At 39.2% G+C, this 25,601-nt stretch overlaps 1 protein-coding gene across 3 annotated transcripts in view; it reads right to left on the bottom strand.

Annotated features, from left to right (window-relative positions):
• Window positions 1-25,601, bottom strand: part of macrod2 (mono-ADP ribosylhydrolase 2) — a 617,779-nt gene that overhangs the window by 393,022 nt on the left and 199,156 nt on the right. For all 3 annotated transcript variants that reach the window (XM_053502322.1, XM_053502324.1, XM_053502323.1), the window contains exon 5: window positions 6,108-6,224. In XM_053502322.1, coding sequence (XP_053358297.1) covers window positions 6,108-6,224 — 117 coding nt within the window. The remainder of the gene's footprint in view (window positions 1-6,107; window positions 6,225-25,601) is intronic.

The following is a 25,601-nucleotide window of genomic DNA, read 5'->3' as shown; positions in this document are numbered from 1 at the left end:
GATAATCACATTTTTGAGAAATGCACTGCTTCTGTACAGCCCTAAGGAGTTGCTTAACTAGCTGTGGTGTGACGGTTTTAATAATTTACCACCTGAGCTTGTGTTGTCTTCCTGCATTTTACAGGGATGTTTATGACTACTTAAAAAAAAAAAAAAAAAAAAAAAGAGCTTGGTTCAAATGCCATCAGCATACATTAATATTTCATAGAAGGCTTTGAATATGAACATTCTTGCATGAGGCAGAAGAAAAATGTTTATGAGTCTTCTTGATTACCTCACGGAAATCTTTGGATGCTCTAATAAGCATTTTTTTAAATATATATTTTGCAATAAAACACTATTCAAAAAGCAATATATATCACATGGACTCCATGGGACCACACAGCCGTCAAACTGCTCAGGAAGGAGACGCATACTTTGGTACAAAAAGTGCAAATCAATGCCAGAACAGCAGCAAAGGACATTGTGAAGACACCGGAGAAAACTGGTGCAAAAGTGTCTACAGTATATCCACAATAAAACAAGACCAATATCGACATAACCTGAAAGGCTGCTCAGGAAGGACAAGCCACTGCGCCAATACTACCATAAAAAAAAGCCAGACTATGGCTTGCACCTGCACATGGGAACATAGATCTTAGTTTTAGAAGAAAAGCCCGCCGGTATGACCAAACAAAAATTGAACTGTTTGGCCATAATGATCATTGTTATGTCTGGAGGAAAAAGGATAGGGCTACAAGCTGAAGCAAACCATCCGACTATGAAGCACGGTGATGGTAGCATCGTGGTGTTGGGGGACGTGCACTTCACAAAATGCATGGCATTGTGAGAAAGGAAGATTATGTAGATATATTGAAGCAACATCTAAAGACATCAGCCATGAAGTTAAAGCTTGGTCGTGACTGGGTCCCCTGAAAAGAAAAGACAATGACCCCAAGTTGTGGCAAAAATCCAACAGAAAATTTGTGGGCAGAACTAAAAAAAAGAGTGTGTCGAGGAAGAAGGTTCTCAAACCTGACCTGTCTGAAGGAATGGGCCAAAATTCTAGCAACTTATTGTAAGAAGCCTGTCGAAAGCTACCTGAAACATTTGACCTGGGTTACACAATTTAAAGGTAATACTGTATTACTAAGTGTAACTTCTTAATTCTGATCCACCTGGAACGTGCTGAAAGAAATAAAAGCTAAAGTAAATTTACTTTTATTCTAACCATTTCACATTCTTAAACTAAAGTAGTGAACCTAACAGACCCAGGTCAGGGGATGTCTACATGTTAAACGTAGAGTATTTGGATAGAGTGCATGTAATCTTACATACTGTACCATGACCTCATACATACAGTACCAGTCAAAAGTTTGGACACACTTTCTAAATCAATTCCTTTTTTTTTTTAAGTAATGTATTTTTTACATCCAATATTGGAGATTTCAAAACTATGAAATAACACATATGGAATCGGGTAATCAAGTAACAACAACAAGTTTCAGTTATTTTACGACATGAAGGTCAGCCTTTCCGAAACAACTCTTGTATGAACAGTATTTGCCCATCAAAAACCCATCAAGCACCATGATGAAACTGGCTCTCATGAAGACCTTCCCAGCAAAGCAAGACCAAAAAAGTTCATTTAGAGTTACCGGCCTTAGAATTTACCAATTAATAAACAGTATCAACTGTTCAAAAGGAAATTATTGGATATGACTTATTTAATACACACCTTTTCTTTTCTCTGACGCTTTCCTTAGACATAAAATATCTCAAATAACATGTTTCAGAGTATTTAGATAGATCAGAAAGTATGACATGACGCGGTACCACCACGTTAAACACATACTTACATTCACAATTTTACTAATGTGTGCCACATGTTAAGTGCTCTCACTGGGGCGTGTCATTCAGTCCTGTGATTTAACAATTTAAAAGGTTTTTTTTTGGGTGGGGGTGGGGGGGTTTGTGCGGGCATGGACGCCCGCTTAAAACTAATAGCACCCAATTTTCTTGTCTTTACCAAAAAAAAAAAAGAGAGAGAAATGTCTAATTGCCTTGCTTCTACGTGAAACAAGCTTTTCTTGTGCAGGTAACTATCTGATTTTACATTATTACTCTCAGGCACTTTTCTCGGGCCAGCATGAGGCCTTGTCCCTTGGGTCTATCTCAAACACAAGGAAGCCATTTATTCTCACAGATATATTATGTTTCATTCACCGTATGTCCGATGTGTTTTTTGAGTCCACATTAGTGGGACTGAAATCAACCTTGTAACCTTGACAGATTGCTAAGGTGCGAACGACTGCTGCGTTGGAAGAAGTACCGATACTAGTCTCCTGACTCTGATCTCGCACTCCTTTTTCCATTTGCTTACTGCTTTCAAAGCATTCTCGGATCTATTTTGATGGGACAAATAAAATTTTAATCATAGCTACTCAGACAGAAACCCTCTTGACAGTCGAGATGGGGAAGCATGAAAAAGGGCAACACCCAGGAGATGGTCTTGTATCGATCATCACTAGAACGTACTTCTCTGTAAACATAATTAAGTTCAGATGGACTCAGGATCATTAAATTGCAAGACGATGAGCACGGTACAAAGTGTTCTGAAAGCTACATCTGGGGACACTTCCTGTTCATCCATTCTGTGAAAAGCCGCTTCGTCTATATAAATTCTTACTAGTCACAGCATATCAAGAAGCTCTTAAAGCAAGAGAAATTTAATTCCCAGTGCTACAATGGTAAACAGAGGGTTTCTTAAGCCAAATGAAACTGGATGGAGAGGGCGAGAAGGGGAGAAATGTGGCAAGAGGGAGGGAATGATGAATATCGTCATTTTGTCATCAAGAGGTTATGATCACAAAAGGATTGAGAAGGAGGAGCTAAAAAAAAAGGCATAAACAGAAGAGAGATAGGGTTGTGTGTAAAATAAGGTAATTTTAATGTCGCAAATTTGTGACTTTGCCAGGACATAAACAGTAAACGGCCCATATGTCTCGTACACGCTGCACTCGCTGGCTGGTAAACAGAGCAACATAATCTGGCACTTACAGATGTCGGCAGAATGTAAACACAAACCCGTGCATATTTCTCCCAAAAAGACATCTGACCCACCTCATCACACTATAAACGCATGCTTTACTATGCATCATGGAGCTTCCATAACCATGGCAACAGATCCAGTCTGTTTTGTCTATGTGCTCTTCTTTGCATTCTCTATGCTTCCATTGTCCATTACAATAATCTGATTCACTGTCGTATAAAAGGAATACAGATGGAAATCATTTGTGTGGTGTTTAATGGGTGAAATACAACTGGACATCAGGAGCTTCAAGTGGCTCGTCTGCGGTACAAGTCTCTTTATGCTTAGTCCATCAATGTATTAGCTTAAATAAGGACTTGGCAAATAATATTTCAGAGTGCTTAGCAAAAGATACTTAGGAAAAATATAGTATTTGTGCTGCTATGTGTTGCTGTGTCATTGCATGGACTAAGCTTTGTTAACTCTGACTGTGTGTCTGGCCTCTGGACTTGTTCTGCTGATGCACATTAATACATCATTAGCTGTGGCCCATTTCTAAAGGGAAGCAACTTTCACCGACTACTACAAAAAAATAAATAAAAATCACATTCTCATAGTGACACCCAGTGCAAGAGATCCATGACAACAAGAGAAATAAATGAAACAGCAGATAGACGATGGAACAGTAAGACAGAGATAAAAAAAAAGATAAAGATAGTTAGAGAAATGGATGGTTAGATAGATGGATGCATAGATTAATGGATGGATGGATGAATGGATGGATGGATTGGTATTTAGATAGATAGTGTGTTTAAATAGATAGATTATGGAATTGTCAGACTTGTGTTTGAATAGATAGATTGTGAGTTGGTGTTTGGATTCTGTAGATAGACTGGTGTTTGGATAGATGGATTGTGGGTTGATGTTTGGATAAATGAACTGGTGGATCAGTGTGTTGGTGTTTGGATAGATGGATTAGTAGATGTGTTAGCTGATGTTTGGAAAGATGAATGGCTGGGCTGGTGTTTAGATAGTTGGATTGTGTTTAGGTGTTTGGATCAATAGACTGGTGGATGGGTGGGTTGGTGTTTGGACAGATGGATTGGTGAATGGGCTAGCTGATGTTTGGAGGAATGGATTGTGGGTTGGTAATTAGATAAATGGACTGGTGAATCAGTGTGTTGGTGTTTGCATAGATGGATTGGTTGATATGTTAGCTGATGTTTGGATAGACAAATATGTGGGTAGGTATTTGGATAGATGGATTGCGTTTTGATAGATGGATTGTGTTTAAATGTTTGGATAGATGTACTGGTAAATAGGTGGGTTGTTGTTTGGACAGATGGATTGCGTTTTGATAGATGGACTGTGTTTAGATGTTTGGATAGATGTACTGGTAAATAGGTGGGTTGGTGTTTGGACAGATGGATTGCGTTTTGATAGATGGACTGTGTTTAGATGTTTGGATAGATGTACTGGTAAATAGGTGGGTTGGTGTTTGGACAGATGGATTGGTTAGCTGGTGTTTGGACAGATAGATGGGTGGTTGGTGTTCAGATAGTTGGATGGGTAGATGGGTTAGCTGGTTTATGAATAGATGGATTGGTGGATGGAAGGGTTAGTGTTTGGACAGATGGATTGGAGGATGGGTGGGTGGCGTTTGGATAAATGTATTGTTGTATGGATGACAGATGGCAATATAATGTACAAATTGATAGCAAACGCACGAATACTTATAAGAAGAAGACAGGAATTGACAGCAGTGTTCTTTTAGAGAAACAGGACTATAGTCACTGCGACTATAACATTGCCCTTGGCTCTGTTGGTTCTTGTGGATGTCTTGATACAGTTTTCCATGTTGCCCTACAAACACCTAATCAGATAGAAAATAAAAGACACTGATAGTCTTGGCACATGGAAGTATTTACCACAGGATAAACAGAAATCATAAGCTAGAAAGAGGGAAAAGTGAAGGAGAGAGCAAAATTTTAACTGTGATAGTTTACTAGCAATGAAAACAATAAAGAAAAACGACTGTGGGAAGAGCAGAATAAAAACTGCTTTCTCTTGGAAGGCCAGATGAGGCTCCTTAGGGCTCAAGAAACCAGCCTGGGAACTTGTCTTTCATTAGTCAGTATTACACATTTTGAGTGAAAGCATCACACAGAGAGAGAGAGAGAGAGAGAGAGAGAGAGAAAGAGAGAGGCCTGGTCCACCTATAAAAACCTGCTGATGCCTCTCTGGCTGGATTGCCTGAAGGTTTCTGGCTAAAATTACATGCGATTCAATTGTTGATGCTCACAATATAAGATCAAAAGACAGCAGGGAAATTGACATGGGATTTTTATTCCTTCTGTGCTGCTGCTGCCTGACATTGAAAGCTACCTGGGAGAAAAATACAATCTCTGATTTATGTGTCTGATAACTACATGTGAACCTTATGTGAGACAGAAATAACAGTCATTTTTCCCCCTTTTAAACACATAGCTTCTAATATTGCCATGACACCTACTGTACTTAAATACCCACAATTCCTTTCACTGTTCTGCATCTGTGCATGCAAGAACATGCATCTTGACACTACAAAACCAATCCCTGCCCTAACACTACAGACAGGCTCTGTCCTCCTTCCACCATTACCAGAAACGACAATCTTCATCACTCACACTCTCTCAAGAACACAGCAAGAGAGGCACTAGCTAATGAAATAAATCACAGATGAAAAATCAATCACTTTACGAGCTAATAGTTCCTTTAATGTCTTTGTTTGGGTACAGATGGCTCCTTCAACTAGTCATATGATAGTAAGCCATTATAATAATAAAAATAATCCTTGTAATAATACAACTCCATTAATCAGAAACGCTTGCAGAAATGTACAGGAAAAAACCCCACTCTGATTCAGATGGTACAGGCTGGAAGAGTCATTAATTAATCTAATGATGAGATTTTTTTGGGTTAATTGGTCGCCATCATCTCGAGGCAGAGCAAGGTGACGCAGCATATGGGAGCTGAGCAGAGCCGTAATGCTGACTTGGCCGCGGCATTACACAGTGTTGTTTCCTTGAGTAAATAAGGTTGACAGAACGGTACTTACACTTGGCAGGAAGGTCATAGCCGCAGGTGATCTTGGCTTTGCCCGTATCGCAGCCATTTAGTGAGTGGCACTCTTCATAGAGGTAATGTCCTGCTGCTCTGTGTATACAGCCGTCCACTGCAAAAGACACAGAACATTTCAATATTCCAAAAATTACATAACTGGTTAATACAAGTTTCTAAGAGTCTGCACATGGCAATTTATGAAAGAAGACTAGGAAAAGGTAATACAATGAAATAGCTCTCATTTTTTTATAAGATCCTTTTTAATGATAGCATAATAAACTGAAATCAGCCTAGGGATAAAAAAAAAAAGAAATAAAAAATTCTGGCAGTAAAAGTAGGGCTGATCACATCAGACTATGAAGCTGAAGGCAATTATAGAAACAGTCTTGACAATAGATGATGACGCGAGCATCTCTGATATCTCCACAGAGGTGTTTGGGTTAGGAAGCAAAAAGGATGAGATTCCACCAGTCAACCCTCCTCTTCTGCCTCCTCTTCCTCCTCCTACGTTTTGGTCTACACTGACTTCAAACCTTCAAATTCAACAGCCTCGGCTGATTTATGTACTTTATCGACATATCCGCTCTGTTCTTCACAAAAAAAGTTCACGTGAAGAACGCTTCGTCTTGGCGAAACTGGCGCATCTCTCCATAGCCGAGGTTTTGCTTTAATGTGGAATCGACAGGACATGGTAAAAAAAAAATTATAATAAAATGCAGCTACCGAGTTGAATAAAAAAGAAACCTTGATTCATGACGACTACAACAGCAATACTGCACCAGAACCAAGACCTTGGTGAATCTGAACACATGCGCGTTATTGTCATTATCATGGATCTGGCTTAGCTCAGAATCAGATGGAGGCAAATAGATATCAGCAGGGTAATGACACCATCAGATGGCATCAAATATCACAAAGCAGACAGGCTGTGAATATAGAACTGAGAGAAAGACTGAAGAGAAATCAAATGTAATGTTCCACTCTATCTCCTCTCTCATTCATTGGGCAATGAGTTGGCAAATGAGCATGAACAAAGCAAACAAACTCATCAAAATCATGGCGTCTAGATAATTTTTCAATTTCCAGACAAATTTTTTGAAACACCAGCTGGAGGGAAAAAATACTGGAGGTCTTCATGTTTAAAAGTAAGCAGTTTAACCAATTAAGCAGTCTTTAAACTGCATTAACTGCCCCTCAGTCTATTGCAAATTAGACTTTAATCGTATGCTCGTTTGAGTGTGATAAATATGATAAAAAACGCCATATTTAGTGCACAGTTGCAAGTCAATGACGTCCTACAGTATAATCTGTGACTATTTAAAATCACTAGATGCTGGGTATCAGACTGGCTTGAAATTCTGCCCGGCCTTTAAAGCATGCATTTTCAGTTCCTGCTGGTTTAAAGCTCTTCTTTTTTTCCCAAGTAAACAGCAACATCAGGAGGCTGTGGTCGTTTCCCACCACAGGGATAACTCAGGTGCTCGTTCAGTCCCTCATCATATCGAGATTGGACTACTGCAACTCATGCCTGGCAGGTCTTCCCCCGGGCACCATCCACTTCTGAGACTGATCCAGAACGCAATCTCGCCAAGTTCTCCAACACCACTCGGGCTTCCTGGCTTTCTCTAGCCACTAACAACAGATTTAAAACACCAACGCTTGACTTCAAAGTCAAAAACAGACCCCTACATCCCTGTTATGCAAGGGTACGCTTCCATCAAGTCTCTAGTGCGCATCAACCCAACCAACCAGCCCTTAAGGTAAAAGGAAGATATGCATCAAGCCTCTTTTCTGTATTTATACTGACGGAACAGTTTCCCTGGATACACAACCAGCTGTCTTGAAGACTGAAACTGAAGACTTAAGGCCAACCTTAGGGAAACAAGGTTGTTCAAATTCATTGCACAAATTCCCGCATAACAGGGTTTGGTCTTAACAGTACTCTTAACTGTACGAAAGCAAGTTCTTCTGGATAAACAGAAGTCTATCAAATGCTATAAACATAAAAAAACATTTCTATGTCGATCCAGTGAGCAAACCGGCTAGTTCTTACTCGGCTAATGAATTAATAATCTCTACAAAATCAAAAGCTCAAAATATAGTTGAAAACAGTCTTTTTCTTCACAAGGCTTGTCTAAGAACCCACCATCTATCTGCATTTTCGCAATCGCCACTTCTGGTGTTGCACACTGTCCGTTCTGGACAATTAGAATCACGATTAAAAATGTTAGGTTGCGACGAAAGAAAAATCAATACTGTGCAAGCTTAGTTGATACCGTTCCATTTCTATCTTCTGGCTTTGTTTAACATTTAAGGTCACTGATTTTTTTGCTTTAAGGTGACGTCTTGTCCATGGGGTTTGCATATAAAAAAAGTGGTGCCACTTCATATGAACGTGATCACTCGTCAAAACAACAGCCCCATATTTCCACTTTGCCCAAAGCATTATTTGTTTCATACTTCCTCAATTGCTAGCAGGTGTTTTTCTTTCTTTTCTTTTTTAAATATACACTTATCTTCAATAAAATGCCTAGGGAGAAATTTCTGCAAGAAAATAAAATACAAAAACACTGAGTTATGTATTTTAAACTCATGCCATGCTACTCAAATAGATTTAACCCGCTGGCAAACATGATTACAACACGAATAAGGTAGCCCACATACCATATACCTATGTATACAAGAAATTCACTGCACATGTAAAGGCCAAACTTTTTTTTTTTTTTTTGCTCATTTAAGCTCATTTCACAAAAGTATCAATGCCAGTAAAAATAGAAGCCAATGGATCTGGGCAGGACTACAACCATTTTTTACCCAAGAAAGCTGTTAAAAATCTCAAGATTTCCACACAAGGCCCAGAGAAAACATATGAGCAAAATTAACAGCAAAGAAAAGGAAAAAGAAAAAACAAGAAAGTGTGAACCTCATATTAAAAAAAAAAAATAATCAGTCAGAATGAAGCAACAGTTGAAAATCTTCTGTCACAGCATAGTGAAAGGTTAACGCCGTTGTTACTTGCCTGAATCACACAGTGTATAGCGTATTTCACTTCCAAGCTACTTGATTACTACTTGGGTTTGTAATCATTATAAAGTCACACAGCCACATCTCATCATTTCACAGTCATGGATATTCTTGTAAAAATACGGTTTTCACGTAAGGGTTTCAGAAAAAACTGATTACGGCTGCTGTGTTTTGAGTAGAAACAATTTCGAAAACAGGAAATTTCTTGTTCCGTTATTAAAACCTAAAACTTGCAAACTTCAGGCAATATTTTCTCACAGTAAATGTACTCCAGAATATTTATTGGGAAATATCTATTTTCCACAACACTAAGACTTCCTCAGGATACAAACTAGCAGCTGGACAAATGATTGATCGATTCAATTCAGATGTTGTCAATGCTATGATTATAATTCACTATGTTTATGACTGACTGATCACAAGTCAAGAACAAGTAAACAATACTCCAGCTTGATGTGTTATGACTACCAGATACTGCACTGTATGTCCTTTTATTTCTGTCCATTTTATACAGAAATGTTTCTTTTGTGCCGGTTACCACTGTTCTCCAAGCAGTGAAAACATAATGCTTAGCAGATGCACCAGACATTCCAAACATCTGATTCATGGACATCCACCCACTAGCCTCTTCAATAGGTACACCTTTCTAGTACTGGGTTGGACCCCTTCAAAACTGCCTTAGTTTTCTTGGCAGAGATTCAATAATGTGCTGGAAACAAATCCTTTGGATTTTTAGTCCATATTGACATAGCATCACGCAGATACTCCAGTTGGACATCCATGTTGGTTGGACATCCGTGATGCAAATCTTACAACCCAAAAGTTGTCTACTGGATTAAGATCTGGTGATTGTGGAGAACATTTGAGTACAATGAACTCCATGTCATTCATTCAAGAAACCGGTTTTGGCTTTTGGCGAGTTAGCCTGAACAATAGATAGAAATCTGCTTTCATGTTGTTCCCACCAAATTCTGACCCTACCACCTTGAATGCCGCAGCAGAAACCGTTTCCCATCAGACCCACCAGTCATCTGTGGTCCAAATTTGGTGAGCCTCGGTTTCCTGTTCGTAGCTGACAGAAGTGGAGCCCGTATGGTCTTCTGCTGCTGTAGGTCTGACTTTTGCGTTCAGAGATGCTATTTAGCAAACCTTGGTTGTAACAAAATGTTATTGAGATACCCTTGCCTTTCTTTCAGCTCAAAACAGTCTGGCCATTTTCCTCTGACCTCTGGCATCAACAAGGCATTTTCATCCAGAGAACTACTGCTCATAATTTTCTCTTTTTCAGGCCGTTTTTTGTAAACCCTAGAGACGGCTGTTCGTAGAAATCTCAGATGATCAGCTATTTCACAAATACTTAGACCAGCGCGTCTGGCAACAACATCCATGCCGCATTCAAAATCACCTTTCTTTCCCATTCAAATACTGATCTGTGATGTGATATTTTTGCGTTAACATGCAAACAAGTTGAACACGTGTATCTAATGCAGTATACAGACTATTTATAATGCAACTGTTATAGGAATTATATATGTACGAGTCTATAACACCTGTGTGTCAGTTTGGAATCAACCATTTACTCGACTTCTATTCCTTCTCGTCTGTCATTTTAAAAGAAGTCTTTGATGTTACCATGTCAATCTAAGCAAATGCGCTGTGGTATGTGAAAGTAGAATTTATTCCTTTCCTTTATATTTAAACACAAATATTCATTCATTAAAAATCATTGTAGTCTACTCACAACGATTTAAATTCATCTCACACATTTTTACTAACTAAAAAAAAACTATAGTCACACTATAATATCATTATAACAAATCAGATTTGATTTCTATCACGTACAAGGCCATTCACTGTAAGAAGTATTTTTTGCTACAAATTGATACACACATCAATATATGTTCAATTCGCTTTCAACCCATGGGAGCCGGATTCCCTGCTGGATTTAGAGCTTTCATCTTTTGAAAAGGCTGAACACGTTTGATTTGATTCCCCATACCAGCTTAGACTGAAATTGCATACAATAAAGCCAACTTGGGGAGGAGAAAACAAATTTGTCGAATGTTTGCCTTTTTTTTTACCCCCTTGTGCATGGCTTAAAAAGACACAGTGGGAGTTTACAGAATTTACTTTTAGTGATAAAGTTAAAGCTGTGATGGACACAAGCTGGAGGTAAAGTAAATCATATAGACCTTGCTGTTCTTCTAAATCATGTAGCAGAGCTATAAAACAAAGGATGCATTAATACATCAGACACATAAAGGAATGGGTACTGTGTGGTCGGATTACTAACATCAACAGACGCTGGAGTTTCCAAGGAAGATTTAATTTGGGGTGAAGCTAAAGCAGGAAGGTTTTTTTTTTTTTTTTTTGGTTTTAACTAAATGGTAGTGTACAAGGCTGAGCTTAAACCGGAGTGCTTAAGTGGATTAGCGTAAATAAGTGATTGCAGTTATTCTGTTGGGGCTAGATCACCCTCAACAGATGCCTAGTGAACTTTTTCTAGCCTAGGACAATGTGCAAAATGCCCCAGAGGAATACAATAACATCTCACAACCATCACAGCCACCACTTAAATATGTTCTGCCTCTTCATCATATTCAGGCTTGGCAATCTAAAATATTTAATAATAAAGTTCCCAGTGTTCAGAGTTGGGTTATGCACCTGCTTAAATCCATTTCCTGTGCTGTCTATTCAGATTAAGCAAATTTCCTGTCTGGGTTTACTTCTCTGAATTAAAAAAAGAATTGGTTTAAATTAACAATACAGCTTTCACTTTAATTATTCAGCTGTTTATAAAATAGCACTTGTGGAACAAGGGATTCTACAATCTACATAGTGCACTACCATTGTATTTTATTGTATTTGGAATTCAACCCCAGAACAGTGCCTAGGACCGCATCACAGGCATAATGATATTCAGTGTTCCAGCACATCCTATTATTAATATTGTATTTATATATATATATATATATATATATATATATATTTTTTTTTTTTTTTTTTTTTTTTACTTTGACTTAAATTAAGCAATATCACATAAGAGGGTGTGTTGCTGTACTAAATATAATCATGCCTGTGATGCGGTACCATAAAATACAATGGTAGTGCACTATGTAGATTGTAGAATCCTTTGTTCCACACGGCAAATAGTTATTGTTGTATAGTGTATAACTTGTACATCAATTAGTTCTGACTAAGCACTCTGACTTGACAAGAGGCTTGTGATAAAAGACAGTAACAATCAAATAGGTTGATAAACAGAGAAGAGTGCAGCTGCCTCCAAAAATTCACATTCAAAACCAGCCACAAAAGCACTTTCAGCAAGAAAACAAGTCTGGTAAAGTTATGTCATATTAAGCAACACACTGTCTCCTTAATAACCGCTTCTAAGTCACTCCAAATTTACAAGGGATTGTACACGCTTTCCATTTAACGCTCTTTTGGATTGCTTTATTTTCCTTATAGTACTGGTAAAGATTTAATAATTGACTAAATGTTGGTCACCAGCTCTGTCATTCTTCATTTAATTGTTCCACTAGTGGCATAAGCATATATATTGGTGGAGTGAAATAACTGAATAAAAAACACAAAATATCCGGAGAACTACTGGATTATGGGCTGATAATCAGCATTGCGCACTCGGCCGCTTCACAGCCATGCCCAAGTTCAGCACAACTCCCTCTTATGTGATATTGCTTCATTATTTTTTCTTTTAACTCATGCAGCTTCAAACAGTATTTAAGAATGTGGCTAATTTGGGGGTCTGAATTTTAATTTGTACAATTTAACCATAAAGTTCTCCCGCTTAACTGAACTGTGTGCTGAAATGTGCTGATTCTTCATATACAGTACTACTCCATAAGCCACATGAGTAAAGACACCCATTCATAAATCTCATACAGGCCTAACCAAAGCTATGCAGAAGAGACACGAGAAAATTTTTCTCTAGAAGAAGAATCGCAAAGACGTGACACTATCCCAAAGTACAAAAGTGTGACCGGTTGTGAAATGACCATCTGTCATCAAACAATAAAGTTTGCAATACTTCCCTGTAGGATACTGGGATCAGGACAGACTGTTGAGTTCCCTAGAGACTAATAACCACAGCTGAGAAACTGTCAGCGCACACTACAGGGATATATTAAAAATGATTCTTGAGCCATAACCAGACTGATATTAATTCTCTGCATACTGGCTACCCCTGGAAATAATGACTGAGTGGGTTGCTGATGGCTTTTTGCGCCATTACTTTAAAGTGACACCGGTTTAATTCGGCTGCGTCTGAATGGGCTACATTCCGAGAAAGGCTTCTCGAGGATGACTGGCAGCTCGGCGGCGCGCCTCGGTAGCCTGAGCACAGGCGTCGAAATAGGAATTCACAGATCTCTAAAGACAGGCAATCTGAAAACGCTTTAGGCACTAATGCTGGACTCTTCTGGCGGTTCAATACCATAATCTCTCAATCCCATCCCGCCGTCACCTCGGCAGGAATATGCAGAGATGAATTCGGATATGAAAGTGCCAGGCGTTCTGAATGCGTAATGAGAGGCAGCACTGAGCCTCGGTTGGCACACAGCTGTAACGACAACAATGCACGATCCAGAACAATGCAAGCATAAGAATCGATAAAACGTCTTAGCCACCCGGGGGGGGGCACTCAAAAACATGGGTCTCCCTGGCGACTGAAAAGATTTCTGCTCATAATAAATGAATTAACAACACAGAAAGCAGGTCTCAGCTATTGTGGCAGGAGAAGCCTGACCCAGATGCAAGACAGGCTGTCAATTTATTTTCTAATCTAAGAGGGATTTAAGAAGGAATTCCCTGCTGATTGCGATGCTAAAGATGAGAGTGCAAACTCATGGAGGCGATGCCTGATCCTCATTAGCTAAGTGTGGCGTTTATTGTCACCTTCGAGAGCTGAACGTGTCACATAAATCTGCTCTCAGCAGGGACCGAGCCTGCATGCCAACAGTCTCAGCTGCGGGAAAAAGTTTCTGTACGAGAGTCTAAAGCTATTTTCACATATATTCAAAAAAAGGGGGAAAAAAACTCCTTCTGCAGGATAAGCGACACAAATATTGTCAATTAAACAAAATGAACTCGATTCATGCCAACCCATCCACAGTAGGAGTTTCCCCAAAAGATTCAAACCCTGTTTTATCAACGTGCTAATGAAGCTACGGCTGTGCAGACGCCCGTATTGTGGTTAAAACTAGCGATCTGTGCCAGGAGATCTGTTTCTGTCCCATATGTTCACTTGGGTTATAAATAATAACAGCGGCGCCATCATGAAACATCCGCTACTACGCAGAAGGAGCCGGTTTCTGAAAGACAGGGGAGTTAAAAGCAATGCTTAAGCCTTCAACGTTACCCAGGGCTATATTTAACCCTTAACTCCTCTGCCCACCTTTCCGTACAAACACATGCCGACTGTTCGCGGAATAAGTTCTCAGATCGTATAATTCTTTAACAGCTCGGGATGCTTTCCTAAGTGGGACAGTGGCTTTTCATTTCAAGTGCCTTGGTCACCTTTCAGTCTGACACTAACAAAAGCATCTCGAGTTTCTGAAAGGAATAGATGAACGCAGTCGGGAAAGCGCTTGAGGCGAAACTAAAGTGAACCGCGGTGCAATGACGAGAAGTGAAGGAATTTGTGAATATAAGACGGAATGAGATCTTTTTCAGGCATTTCTCTTTCCCTCTTAGAGCACATCATCCCACTTTCTTCTCTTCCTGCACCTTTGACAGTGGCCCTATTAGATAAAGTGAGCAGCAGCGTAACCTTGGCATGCTGAGGATGGTGCCATCTCCTGCACGCATTCTAACTAGCCACTAACGCCGTGTGAATCTTCCTTAGCCTTTTCTCATAGAGCCGCCTCACTCCCTTATTTTTTCCTCCACTACCAATGCTTTTCTTCTTATTCTCTGTTTTTTTTCTTCTGCCTCGCCCCTTCTCATACCGAGAAGTCGTGCTCCGCTTTCATTACAATACCCTGCCTTTCAAAAATGGTGTCAGGCACAGTTTTCCCTCCCTAATTATTTTCCGTCCCTGGTGAGGTTCGGAGATCAGGCCTGGGGGAAGAGCTGCCATGAAGTGTACAGAAGGGTGGGTTAGGGTGGGTTTTGGGTGAGAAACAAGGCCTGAAAATACTAAATTGGCCTGCATGAACTGATTATGAGCAGAGGTGCTCTGATAGCATGCTAATCTGCCAGGCAGAGGTAGCGTCACGCCTGTGGTATGACAGGAAGAAGGAAAAAAAATAATAAATCGCAGTACACTTCCAGGCTGCGTGCCCCGATGAATTCGGGGCTAGTTAGCAAATCCAGCCCCTCGGATTCCCAACCCCTGTGATTTACCGCACAATTTTCTACCCGGCTAATTGCACTAAAGGAGATAATGGCATGAATTAAGCCCTAATCAAGTGCCAATCAGGCATTCTCAGTGTTGTAAATGTCAGATATTACACGTCTCAGCCCCGTCACTAGATCAGCTTACACTCGGGGATTGTGAAGGGGAAAACAAAAAAGGAAAAGAAAGAAGGAAAACAGGATAAGAGGGACGTCTTATTGTTTTATTCAAGAGCTCTCTATAAACAACAAGATGCTCCTTATCTTTATATTTTACTTTAGCATCGTTGGAAAGCATTATAATAAATAACATATTAATGTTAAAACACAAATTGCCATATACATTGTGATGTTTAATAATTTAATACAGTGATTAAATAACAAAAAGAGCTTATGTCTTAAGTATACAGTATGCTCGTATAAAAAGTATTTAGCTTTTATATTCAGATTGTTCTCTGGATTATGCCAGGAATTAATTTGTCTACATAAACCAGTTCAAATATGTCTCCAGAAGGTTAATCTTGCTCTTGCTTTCCCTTTAATTTTTTTATTTTTTTCATCCCGCTACTTATTTGCGAACAGGTTTCACCAAAGTTTTATAAGAATCTAAAAGAAACCTTCGTCCCATTTTAGCATCGTTATTTTTGTAAAAACATAAATGCTGACCGATCATGAATCCAAGGACATCATCAGGTGAGGTGTGTTCAGCAAGACTTTAAACTATTTCTAGAGAAAAGCTGTAGTGACTCCTAATGAAGTGGAAATGCTGACGTTAATCTAAAAAATCAAGGCTTGTCCCCTTAAAAAAAAGGAACAAAAAAAAGGTGCTGCTGCAGTTGTCTGTAATTAGTGACCATAATCTACTCATGAATTTTAATCGCTGCAAGACAATTAACTGAATCCCGGACAAATCGCTGACTTGGAAATGATTTTGGCATGCGCAAACATTTCAACAAAGCACAATTTAAAATCTGTGGGTTCTCCAACTTTTTCCCTCCCTGCTCTTTCGGACCACCTCAACTCACAAATGGCCTGATAATTGCCTCAATTTGTTAAATAAATACCGCCAAGTGTTACGAAACGGTCGTTTAAAATTCAACAAATAGGACTTTTTTTTAATTATTATTATATGCAATGGAAAATAGTTCATTCAAGGTATTCGAGCCAAATGCTAATGAATACGTAAAAGCAGTTTTTTTTTTAAGGTGTGCTTTAATGGTGGCACGGTGTTCATCTCAAGTTCGGTTCTTCTGTATAAAACAAACTGTTTAACACTTTGCAGTAGTATTGTTTTTACACTGGAAGATGGAACACGAGAACTTTATCGCATTGGTGAATAAGAATCAAAGTTATTTGAAGTTATCTAAAAGTTATTTAACAAGTTTTAAAATGTTATGACTGTAGGGATGGGCTGGTGAGATAAATAAAAAGAACTCATTCCTGAGCTTTCCAAGTGCCCAGGTTGGGTTATGAGACCTGGTAGTGAACTGAGAGGACAGGAACAGCTGCGGACGGCCCGGTGCCAGACCCCGGCTGAGCTGGATTCCGACTGACACTCGTTGGGTGCTGTGATTGTTTTACGCTTGTTTTTTCTAGACTCGGGTTTCAGGTCTTTCTCTTTGGAAACAAGGATGACCGACCGTCTAAAATGACATCAACTGCTCTGTACGAATGCATCCACCTTATGCGCTCAACCAGACACGCCGGAGACATGCCACTATAGGTCGTAAATCACAGGGTTCTACATGTGTATACACAACACAACACACAGAAACGGCATCATCTGCCATTTCACCAGCGATACAGGAGTCATTTTTCACACTTGACTTATTATAAACAAGCGCCTCACTGACGTGGGGATCATCGCGTGATCTCGGGGCGGGGTCGGTTACCTCGAGCACTTCGGAGCACGTTTCCAATCACTCAATCGCTTATACACATGCGGGGTTGGTTTGGACGTGAACACACACTGAGTGGACACTATCTAAACACCAAGAGACAGCTGACAGAAGCAGGTTATTAAAATCATGTGAAAATGATCATTATGTTTTTGAATCTTGTTTTAAAGAGTGTAGTCTGCTTAATAACCTTTTGAGACATTGCATGGGGGGGGGGCAGCTTTTTTAACATTAGGGATAAAAAAAAATTGTAATGAACAGATAACAGCTTTTAAATGCATACAAATCAGATGTGCACTATTCATTTTTTTATTTCACAGTACTCGGACTTAACCCTTGCTCTAAAGCATGAAACTTATATACAGAAGATACTGAAATTGCATACATGACAGTGCATGGAGTTTTATATTAATAATCAGTTTCGGACATCAGTCATACGTTGTCTAAAATCTTCATAAGGTGATATGATAAAAATAAATACATGGGGAAAAAAAGGATTCCGTGGCTTTGTGAGCACAGCTCGAGGGGACGATACTGAGGCGAGTTTCTCATGAATGTGTGTTCAGCCTTGTGGCGCAAAGGTAAATAAAGCGCAGTCAAAGGTGAGCATGGGGACAGAGGGCCTCTGTTCGACTGTTATTACAGGAAAAAAAATGACGATGGCCATCTAGTTCATGCAATTATGGGCCAAATGGGCAAAGCAGGCTGTCTGTCAGAGAAAGAGAGAGAGAGAGAGAGGGAGAGAGAGGGAGAGAAAGAGAGAGAGCTAGGCTGAGGTACAGAATGTATTACAACCAGGGGTTTTGTTCTGTGATACTGCTGCATTGACACTTTATGAAATCTTGCTTTCTAAATGATCTCCATTCATAAAAGTTTCCTAATTAGAATTATCCTCTTTATTGTTGATGACATTAGCTTAAATTCCTGTTCTTGGCTTAAATCCACCGATAGTCATCCTTAATCACCCACATTTGCACATATTAATTTCATTCTATTATACATTTATAAGTATCGCGTCCAAAATACGCAATAATCCCATTTGAACAGTCGATAATTAGATGTGATTTGTAAATCCTTCATAACGCCTCTAATCCGAGGTGCTGTTTGTTAATTGGGGATTTTTAAGGCTGGTAACTCTAAAGTAAGAAAAGTTTAGTTTTGGTGTGGTCTGGGATGGTCTTCAGTTTCATCATGGTGCTTTTAATGGGTTTTGCAAATGCACTTGACAAAAACTGCTCTTGCAAGAACTCTTCCAGAAAGGCTGACGTTCATGTCTTAAAATAACAAATTACCGTTGTTGTTGTTGTTGTTATATAATTATCTAATTCCATGTGTCCCCAATATTGTTGTAGAATTTAGAAAATGTATTTTATATATCTTTTATGATATTGTGTTTTCTCGTAGACATTTTTTGTTGAAGCATGGTGTTTTCTCTTGTGTATTTATTTATTTATTTTTCGACTACAGTAAAGATGATTGAGTGTTTGTTGCCTATTGTGTTAATATCCTTTCTTTAGGATTAATACTGTAAGTAAGAAAGTAAGTAAATAGGTAGGTACAGTAGGTATCTATTTATCTATCTATAACTCATCTGCATTTTATTTTAAAATTCTAAAGAGCAAGAGGCGTTATTGTTTTAGTAGATTTTTTAAAATGTAACTATACTGTATAGAAATCATATATTTTTTATTATAACACCAGGATTCTTTTTTCATATGCAAATGTATGCATATTTGATTAGAACAAGTAAATTTGTAAAAATAAGGGGCAGAATTTCATCAAACAAATGTTACTATTGAAAAAAAAGAAAAAGAAACTAGTCACCTGTAATCTAGTCTTCGCCTTGAACTCCAGTTGATCTCAGATCTAAGTTACACACTCACCTGTTGTAACACCTGACACGTGTCAGCTGTGTAAAGCGAAAAAGACTGTCAGTTAAACCTGAAACTCCTACGACCCATTTCCCCACATCATGACAAAACGCTGACGCCGTATTTAACCACTTTGTCCGGCTCTGATGTTACATCCAGTTTTATAAAAACACAGCAAAGCGACATATCGTCTACGGCTGGTTGATGTACAACAGAACAACCTGGGATCCAGACACGTAAAAAATAAATAATAATAAAAATAAAAAAAACTGGCTGTTGATGTCTGTTGTGATTGCCGATGGCCCGACATGGCTTTAAAGGCTGTAAAACATGGGAGGTGAAAAATGAATGCGTGGCAGATTTATTTCCCCGCGTAACTCCAAAACAGCTACACCTCAAATTAATGGCGCTTTTAAAGTAATGGTGCTTTTTCTGCTTGCGCTGTCTGAGGCTGTTATATAACATCTGGTGAGAAAATGTTACAGACCTTATGGTCAGCTTTTTTTCTCCCGTATGATGCAAACCCTTAGAGAGTTATTAGTTATAAAAAATAAATAAATAAATAAATATACAACTGCTTCATTCAGCATGTTTTGGTAACAAACTGGGGGGTGTGTGTGTGTGTGTGTGTGTGGAGGCGTGTACTTCATTTATGTCCATAGTTGGTGTTTAAATGTTAGGATACGGGTTTGTTTATTTTATGTTATATTAACTGAGTACTCAGCATGAAACAATCATCAAGAGGAAGCAATTACTGTACTGTAAGTGTGCTTATTTTTATTTTTATTATTATCTCATTTACAGACGTGTTGGATATTTAACCCCCATGTACAAATTTCTTCATGTACTGGTTTGCACCGCAAATTACAGACTGCATCAAAACAAGTCACGTCTAATGATTTTAATGATCATATAAGACACAACACCACACACATACTGTACACACACACAAACATGGTCAAGCCTGTGCTTTGAACCACCAAACCAGCCCATCAACCCCCGCCCGCTGCTCTGTCTCTCTTATCGTAAACTCCGTGCGCACACAAAGACGGGGTGGCTGAAGCCAGAGACAGTAAACGCCACCGTGGAATCCCGCCCTGTGATTTATCTGATGAGCCTTGACAACTTTCATGCAGACTTCTAGAGAGTGCTATCAATTAATTCAGCTGGTGTCAGCATGAGAGAGATTAAGCATTAACAGCTGCCCGGTTAAACCTCTTGCTGCCCTCTCAAAGAAGGTCTGTGCGGTTTAAAAAAAAAGGAAAAAATAAAGAAAAAAAAGAAAAAATCCTGACCTTGTGCTGACTGGGACAGACCGACACAAACATAGCGGGAGTCATGGGTTCACTTATTGCTTCTTACTGCTTCGACTAAAGCGGTAGGATCAGCAAAAGGCATTCGGCAATCAAAGAAAACGAGAGGTGGTGCTGTGTATTAAAAAACAAACAAAACTAAAAAAAAAAACTCATGTAGCCAGAATTGCACGGATTATAAGGGCTACAGAACCCTTTAATCAACTTAAATAAATAAATCTTATTAAAAAGCATATTTTAGCAGGTGACGGTGATAATCATCACACAGCAACAAGCAACCTTACAATGCTCAACAGTACAAGTATGATATTTCTGCTTGTTATAATTTTTTTTTGTTATGAATCCGCCATTTACCCCAGAACGCCATTTCACATTTTCATGGCAATGACGTTCTTGAATGATTTACATCATCTGTGAACCTGTCTGATTGTGCGTTTATGTGGTAGTGTAAAAGAACCAGATAGAGAGAATAAGAGAAAGAGAGAGAGAGAGAGAGAGAGAAAGTCTTTGACATGCCAGAAGTACACTTGAGCTACAACGTCGCTTGTCATCACGCTCGAACACGATTCAGCCAAGAAACTGTCATATCACAAAAATCTGTCACTTGACATCAAAAATGACAAAAGCACTCCTTATGACAGCTTACGCCTGCTAGGGAGGGAAAAAAAAGCCATCGGAAGTGTTTCCGTAACCTTTATGTAAGTCATGAATAGTGTTGTGTATACTTCCTGTAGGTACACTTGTTAATAGTAGGTGCTGCTTCTGACCTGGAATAACTAAGTGCACTATTCTGATCACTTGATCACTAACGAGCAGTTGAGTAGTGCGAGTGAGAAGCATAAGGTAGAAAGCACTTTTAAACGTCCTGGTATTGAAAAAATAATCTACCCGACTGTGTGGCATTAGGCAAAAACTTAAAAAGTTGATTGATTTTTTTGGTTTCTTTACTTTAACAGTTTTTAGATCATCACTTAAAGTTGTAATGAATACCAGATCATTCCCTTTCATCCATTTGTACTGTACTGTATGTACTTTCGATGAACTACTTCCTGTTACTTTTAATAAACCACAACATGCAGCCATTTCAAAGCGCCGACACTGGAGACTCCTTCTCTAAATGATCAAATGTATGTGTGATTACGGAGAGCTACACTACACCACTCACTCACTTACTCATCGTCTAAACTGCTTTATCTTGTATACAGGGACTTGAGCCTATCCCATGAGACTTGAGGCCAGGAACTCCCTGGACGCCAGTTTGCCTAATCTGCATGTCTTTGGACTGTGGGAGGAAGTCGGAGTGCCTGGATGGAGGAAACCTGCCAAGCACAGGAAGAACGTGCCAACTCCATGCAGATTAGAGAATCAGATTAGAGAATTTAACAGCGCTCTGGTATTTAATTATTTATTTCTTGTTCATTTTTTTTAATACTAAGATTTGAACTGAAAAACAAGAGAACAAGTCTAGCGATACAAATGTAAGAGATTTAATCTGAACAGCTGTAGAATGGTACATAGTGAGACCGGAGAATCATGCTCGTCGGATCTTTCTCTCTCCATCTCTCTCTTTCTTTCTCTCTCTGTGGGGTGAGAAAGGAAGGGTGCAGTTCCCCTCTCCAGGGACAATCTGTGAAAGTAATTGTGCGCTCTGTCACTCCGGGCTTTGATGGACAGGGAGGATGCACTTAAAGACTGTCACGCATCGGCTCTCCCTCATTCAGCCATGTTCCTCCATGCCTGACTCATCACTTCTCTAGATGCATGCAGCCATGCAAGACCTCCTGCACTCAAACACCCTTCGCTGGCCTCGGGGGTTGGAGGGGGATGTGAATTACCCTCCGTCAGAATGAGGGTTTGAGGAAGAAGAAAATGGTACATAATATTGAAATGAAGAAAAAAAACTAACAAAAAGAAAAAAACATTTCATTTATGTTTATAGCTCGAAAATGAAACGTGCCCAAAGGCTGTCCGAGTTATACTGTAGGAGATTATTAATATGTATGGGTGTTATATGATATCGTTCCAGTCGTACTTCTCTGGTGCACCATAAAGGTGTTTACAAAGAGCAACAAAAATGTTTTGAAGAGGGAAACAAAAAACATAAAACATAAAAAAGACACAATAAAGAAAGCGATTGCTCTCCGTGGCACATTAAAATGATTCCTTTTCCTTTATTTCCTATTTACTTACAAATTTCCCTTCGATTTAGTTTCCTAGTAAAACTTACATAAATACTTAACAGTATTATACACATTATAAGTTTCAATAGCAGTTTCAAATAAAATAAATAACAAAATGATAACATCCTGGTCGATATATCATATATTTTCTTTACATATACTGTAAAATAAATAAAATACCATTTCACGTTATCATCCTGACTGCTTCCAGTAAATAAGAATAGATGTGTTTTTCTTGCTTATTCAATCCTTACATGTTTTTTTTTCTTTTTCTTTTAAATGTATGATCACGTCGCAGGAATTAATTCAAGAGTGCACACTCGGGTCGAAACAGGTTCGCTGCTATTTCTTTAGAAACAGGAAGCTGAAAAATGTGATGGCGTTTCCATTTTTTAGATTCACAGACTCGGAGGGCGAGAGGGGGGACGGAGTTGCACTTTTCCCCCCTGTCTATTCACAGAACCGAAACTGTTGTGTAATGCAGTTTTCTTGTGGGGGGAAAAAGGCAGAAGCGGATGAATGATGACATTGTGATGAAGTTAGTTTAAGTACTTAAAAAGTTTTCCTATGTCTCTATCTCTGCGCTTAAAACTAATTAAAAGTGTGCACAACAATGCTAATAGTTACATCTGAATCCCAAGGCCTAAAAACTACAATTTAGTTTTCCCCTTACATTAAGGAGCATGTTTTTCTCTGTGTCCTATGAACACTTGTATAAAATGTACAGTACATAAAAGCTCCCGTCTACTTACTAAAACCCCGTTTCCAAGAATTCTAATACATAAATAAATAAACAATCTACATCTGATTCCATCATCTGTTAAACTTTCTACCTACACCCTGTAGGCCAAAGAGACTTAAACGCAACAGTAGGGCTTCTTTAGATTTGAGCTCCAGCTGTCTGACCACAACACGGTTGGTTGCTTTTTCATGGAGACGGAACGACAGCATGGTCCCTTTGTTCCCTGCTGTTAAGCAACATAACAGGTGGAGCATCGTCTTGTCGAGTCGGAGACGGTTCGGTGGCACGGATTTAGCCGGAGACTGAAATCAAACCTGAAACACCTTCCACTGACCCATTAACCCAGAACTCATCAAAAGCTGATAGAAAAAAAAAAAAAGTTAATTAAACTGAATGAAAAAGAATAGTATTTGATGAAACCTTGTCACTGTTCCTTGCCCTTTAAGCTTTTTACCTTTATGGCAATATTTCAGTCAGAGCAATAATCAGCCCTATTAAAGGTTATGACATTTAAATGAGGTAATGAGCAGAAATCAGAAAGAAACAAGACGGATCATCTGGCCTATTTTTAATCTGCCTTTCTAAAACAACTCGAGTTATGCTGCTGTAATGGAAAAAAAAAAAAAGACACTATAGCAGCGAATTGTGCTATTATCATACTGATTTACTTATACTCTGAACCTACTCGCAAATCATTTATTAATCATTACCCCTCATATACACACACACACACACACACACACACTCAGACAGCCAGGACGGCTGCCCATGTATTAAGTATTCACTGACTTGACTCGGCAGACTGAGCCATTTGGCATGGGGAAGTTGAAGTGACATGCATTTAGCAGCGCCGGATTCATCCAGGGACTCCTCTGGGCTTCACACTACATGTCCAACATGTCCAACATGTCCAGCATGTTGCTTTAAGATGACAGGCAGTAAAATTAAACACACCGTGTGTATCCGAGTGTGTAGATTATTTTATATATATATATATATATATATATATATATATATATATATATATAGGGTCGAGTCCATAACTTCAGCTAATTCAATGTATAGTGCAATAGTTTAGTTGTTAACAGTTTCGAAGACACGCATGAAGACTTAAAATAAAACTGAGGAATAAAATAAAAACGCAGACCATGGTGAAGGTGAGAAGTTTATTCTGGTTAGCGAGTGAAGGTTAGATTTATGAGACTGATGGCAAACAACATGCTCGCCCGCAAACTTTTTATTAATAATAATAAATTAGACAATTATCATGATTGTGGTCTTAACGCTTGGCTGGAGAAGAATTTATAAAAACAAGCACACCTTACACAAGAAATAGGGCTTTTCTTCTCTGGCTACAGGCTCTCTGACAAGGTCTGCTGGGCAGCTGCACACACACACACACACACACACACACACGCTGGACTTCCGAGCTCACGATCCTGCCACTCAAAGCACTGGTGTTTGCCTCGCCGTCTCACCTGATAGTCGAAGTTATCTGCAATTCTAATCAATAGTGCACGGCCTGCCAGTGCAGCAGGGTGAGCTTCAAACTACTCCGGCGTTATCTCCCAATCCCACAATGCCCCGTGCCTCCCCCCCCTCCCCCCCCAAGCCATTTGTCTCTGTCAGAATACATCAACCTCCATGTCCTCAGCTGGGGAGGTCTGAGACGGAGACGGAAAAGCTGCACGGATTCGGGAGTTGGAGGCCGCCATGTTTGAGGAGGGAACCATTAGCCAAATGGACTCTTGACAGGCTAACCAGTGAATTATGAGAAATCTGGAGAGTAGCAAAGCATACGAAGGGGGACTTGGATTTTAGTCTAAAGTGCAATATGGGTGTGAGTTTACACCATCTACATACGTACAGAGGATTGATATCCCGCTTACACCAGGGGTTTAAATTAAAGGAGGAATCCTCCCGAATATTAAGATGACAGGAGAAAAAAGGGCTTCACATGTTAGCGCGCGGAAAAAAAAAGAAAGAAAAAGACTGATCTATGCACGGCATTCACCAAATTTTTTATATAAAAGTCTATAAATCTAAAGCAAATAAAACCACCTAGACATAACATCTGTCCACTTTGCAGATTAAAAGTTACTTTCTA

Source organism: Clarias gariepinus, chromosome 8, assembly GCF_024256425.1.
Source record: "Clarias gariepinus isolate MV-2021 ecotype Netherlands chromosome 8, CGAR_prim_01v2, whole genome shotgun sequence".
NCBI lineage: Eukaryota > Metazoa > Chordata > Actinopteri > Siluriformes > Clariidae > Clarias > Clarias gariepinus.
The sequence above is the reverse complement of the archived record's forward strand: the minus strand, read 5'-3'. Positions and strand labels throughout refer to the sequence as shown.